The sequence below is a fragment of the Rhinoderma darwinii genome, chromosome 11 (genome assembly GCF_050947455.1).
Source record: "Rhinoderma darwinii isolate aRhiDar2 chromosome 11, aRhiDar2.hap1, whole genome shotgun sequence".
NCBI classification, from domain to species: domain Eukaryota; kingdom Metazoa; phylum Chordata; class Amphibia; order Anura; family Rhinodermatidae; genus Rhinoderma; species Rhinoderma darwinii.
This window is the reverse complement of record NC_134697.1, coordinates 38,456,432-38,460,974: the sequence shown is the minus strand read 5'-3', so window position 1 is coordinate 38,460,974 and position 4,543 is coordinate 38,456,432. Positions and strand designations below refer to the sequence as shown.

Sequence of the window (4,543 nt, the reverse complement as noted above, 5' to 3'; positions counted from 1 at the left end):
TCATGGGTGAATATGGTTGCCATTTGCATGGACTATGGTCATCACTGTAATATAATACAAAAGGCACAGGGAATTGTATAAATCTTCTGAAAACCTTTGCTGTAGACACAAAAAGCTCTAACGCTAACTGGAGTGGGAAAACCTGGGAAACAAAGAGAAGATCTATTCAAACTGAATGCAAAGAGGTGGAAATACAACCGTGCTGGATAAAGCCTATAGGAAATGAAGGAAATATTGAATGAAACTAGTGAAACGAATTGGAACAATGGCACAGATACATCACTTGTGACTGAATCATTAACAGTATACAAAATGCTTTCATTAGGCATCTTGGTTTTGGAGACCATTATTGGCACCTTCATGAATGGTCTTATGGTGATTGTAAACCTAAACAGCCTGGTGACCCACAGAAAACTGGGCTCTTGTGATTTAATACTTACTTGCCTTGGTCTGTCAAGATTCACTTTCATGTGGTTGGTTTTACTCACGTACTTTTTGAGTTATTTAGCGCCTAGTTATACTAATATCGGAACTAATATTCAGTTTGCATGGCTGTTTTTTAATTACTTAAGCCTTTGGTTTGCCACATGGCTAAGTACTTTTTACTGTGTGCGATTGGTCAATATACAGAGAAAAATTTTCACTGCATTTAAGAAACATTTCGATCACTTGGTCCCGTTACTCATATTAGCAAGTATAGCGATATCTGCATCCTGCAGTAACTCTAAAGCGTACAATGGCATCAACCAAACATTCAACATTAACAAATCTGAGAATAAAAAAAAATCATCTGCATTTGCTGTATTGGGAACTGACTTTACAACTTTTACAACCCTCTCTGTGGTGGGTTCCATTCCACCATTTTTTTTGTTTTGTGTTTCAGCTGGCCTGGTTGTGGACTCTCTTCTAAGACACACGAAAAAGATGAAACAACAAGAAAAAACAGGGTTCAGGGAGCCATCGTTTGATGCCCACTATCGAGCAGTTAAAATGATGGCTGCTTTCTTCATATTTTTCTCACTATACATGATGGCATTCAACCTTTATGGAACAGATATTGCAGATAGTGCTATACTAAACTGCATTGCTGCTTTACTCATTGGAGCTTATCCTTCTGTACATTCGGTTCTGCTCGTCATTGGTAACCACAAACTCAAACATACCTTGCTGCAGATTCTGCAGAAGGCAAATTGCTACCGAACAGAGCTGATTGAGACGATCAGCACCTAAGGGTATGTTCACATGCAGTTCACACAGTACAAATTTGAGAAACTTTGTGTTGTTTTTATATTTGGTGTTGAGACATGTTTTTGCATAACAGCAATTCTAGAAACATTTCTGAGATTTGCTTGTCTGCAATGCTGTAGTGGTACAGCTCCCTGTCACATCACTACCAGTACATATGAACATACCCTATCAATCCATCATTGGGTATTAGGGCTTATGCACATGGCCGTATTACAGCTCCCTATCAGCTCTTTGGGTGCCTACTGCACCTCTGTATGTTTCTGATTCAATACTGAGGCATATAGAGGTTTGGATGAGCATTGCTTCTGGGTGAGAATACTGCCAAGATATGGTGCCGTATGGAGGTATAATACGGTGGCACACAGAGTGCCTGTACAGGCTCCGTGCACATCGCTGTTTTATGTGCATAAGCCCGAAGTTTGCAAAAAACATAAAATACAAAGAACTTAATGAACCTTTTAGCTATTGTCATATGTTACATACATATATTACATAATTTTTCCATTGTGCTAAATTTATATCTTTCATTTTCTTCTTAATAAAATGACTATTGATTATTTCCATGACTTTAAAAACATGTGCCTAGTCTTTTAAAGCAATTTTACACTGTTGTTAATCTGCTCTAAATATTTTGTCGTTTACTATCCAGTGTGTGTGTACTTTATAAATATTTAAAGGTCCATAAATCTTTGCATCACTGATAATAGTAACCTTAAAGTGAATTTCTGTACAAATATTTTAAATTGCTCAATGTAAGGTTGCATTCCCTTCTTCAAAATATTTTTACCTAGGTTCCTGCAATAGAGATGTTTGGGATATCCCTGACCTCCAAAACATGACATTTATAGCATCTGTAAAAAGTGGTGTCATGATGATCACCATACACTATTCTAAACATAATATGATTTGGTAGAGGGGGTACTTAATTATTGAAGATAGGGCACATCATGACAGCACCCTGCACAGGCACTGAGGATGTTTTGTTTATTCACTAAATGATTCCATTTGCTTCTTCATTATCAAGCAGACACAACACTAATATTATATTATATATGTATTTACTCACTTGCCTGAGATTTCCCCCTATACGTCACCATTATGCTGCTTTAACTCAAAAAGCATCACTTGGCTCTAAGTGATCTACTATGAAATGGGTTATTTCCACATAAACCTTATTAATTCAACATAACCACTATAAGCCATGCAGTAGGATTTATTATCTAGACCATTCATATTGCAAAACGTGGTAACCTGTTGAGTTACGATAAGCAAATCCTCTCTCACAAAAGTGTTCTTGTAAATGGATTCTCCAAGAATATGGAAATGTCAATAAAATAATCGAGCCCTAGACGTCCTTATAATTCCTATATGATTACTTTTAAAAATGTGGTTGCTGGGCAGATTTTCGGTGCTTTGGTTGTAGGGTGGGAAGTTGGATAGACTTAATTAAGTAAATGAAATACATCTTTTATATAGGATTCATCCATAGATCGCTATATACTTATGTTGTCAGTATGCATCTTTCAAGGCTATGCAAACCTTTGAAGGGCATTTTTTTGAATAATCAGGTTAGTCAGTGTGATTGGCGCAACTTTATAATTAATTTTTAATTTTTGAAATACAGCTGCTCTGTTTTCTCTATGCACAGCGGCTGTATGTAGCGCTAAATCCTGTTCCCGTCCGGTCCGCGGGACTGACAAATTTAGTGACAGCAGGTCCTGCGTATCTCTGACATGCAGGATCCACCTGTTCTCGATCACATCTAAGTTATAAACGTAGATTTGATAGTTTACAGATGGATCCTGTGTGAACCCGTTGTCACTGAACCCGTCAGTTCTGCGGGACTGATGGATTCAGGTTAATAGTGAACTATACAGCTGCTCTGTATAGAAATTACAGAGCAGCTGTATCTCAAAAAGTAATACAAATTTTTAATTAAAAAAACGAATTATAAAGTTACACCAAACACACTGACTGACCTGTTTATTTAAATAAAATTAAAATAATAAAAAAAAAGCCCTTCGAAGGTGTATACAGTCAGAGACATCCCCTCCATGCCTGCAGTTTTAGTCCTCAAGATCAACCCATGTCAACTCAAGAGTATGTAATTTTCCCAGAATTTATGACATTCTATATTATTTTTCAATGTAGTATTTGTTGTATTGATTTTCTGTACACACAACTGCAATAAAAATTATTATATAATATACTGTTTATGCGAGTAAATATATTATGTTTACAGTTCTGCACAATATTATGGAAATAATTAAATAAATATGTCTCAGTTTGATTTTGGATCATCTATTATATTATTAAGGCTTTATTCACACAAACGTATTTCTCGTCCATGTTCTGTCCGTTTTAAGAACAGACAGCACACTGACCCATGCATTTTAATAGGGCGATTCAAACATCCGTTTTTTCTTTTCACGAAGCCTGTGATTGTTGCAAGAAACTTACAACATGTCCTTTTCCGGTCCGTTTTTACAGACCTGACTCGGTCATTGTAGTCTATGGGTGAGTGACAAAAACGGACTGCACACGCGCAACATCCGTGTGCTTTTCGTTTTTTCTCCGACATTAGTACAGCTGCCACTGGGCCCCCTCAGAAGACAGCAAATTTTATTGTGTACTTTCATCTTCAGGTAAGAACTTACTTAAAAAATGAGCCCTAAAATGAACAATGCAATCTATTTACTAGAAAAAAAATACAAAAATTAAAAGCAACGAGACCACAAAAAAAATGACAGCGTTATAGGCACAGAAAATTTATAACACATGATATGCACAGTTTGTAGGACCAGAGAAAAAGAAACTCTGCAGGATGGCGCTAGTTTCTGTCAGGCTTAGTTCTGCATCAGGCTTCCGTTTATGGGTTCCGTCAGACCTTTCCGGCAGGGGAACCCATGAACGGAAACCATAGCTTTCCGTTTACATTACCATTGATTTAAATGGTAATGCTTCCGTTGCAAATGGTTTCCGTTTGTCTCCGTTCTGTAAGGTTTCTGGTTTTTCGGCAGAATCAATAGCGTAGTCGACTGCGCAATTGATTTCACCTAAAAAACGGAAACCTTACGGAACAGAGACAAATGGAAACCATTTGTAATGGAAACATTACCATTGAAATCAATGGTAATGTAAACGGAAAGCTATGGTTTCCGTTTGGTTTCCGTTGATGGGTTCCCCTGACGAAAAGATCTGACGGAACCCATGAATGAACTGAAAAAACTGATGCATTTTGTACATCAACTTTCCAAATAATTGTGATCCATGTGCCCCTGAAACATATGAACTT

The 4,543-nt window shown here is 37.1% G+C and overlaps 1 protein-coding gene across 1 annotated transcript; it reads left to right on the top strand.

Moving 5' to 3' along the window:
- Positions 1 to 222: 222 nt before the first annotated feature.
- On the top strand, positions 223 to 1,230 carry LOC142662948 (taste receptor type 2 member 2-like). The gene has a single exon (XM_075841241.1). The coding sequence runs from the start codon at positions 223 to 225 to the stop codon at positions 1,228 to 1,230; it is 1,008 nt and encodes a 335-aa protein (XP_075697356.1).
- The last annotated feature ends 3,313 nt before the right edge of the window (positions 1,231 to 4,543 follow it).

Bases quoted from the DNA above. Each gene is read 5' to 3' on its own strand.
- LOC142662948 (XM_075841241.1), top strand. From the start codon at position 223: ATGAAGGAAATATTGAATGAAACTAGTGAAACGAATTGGAACAATGGC.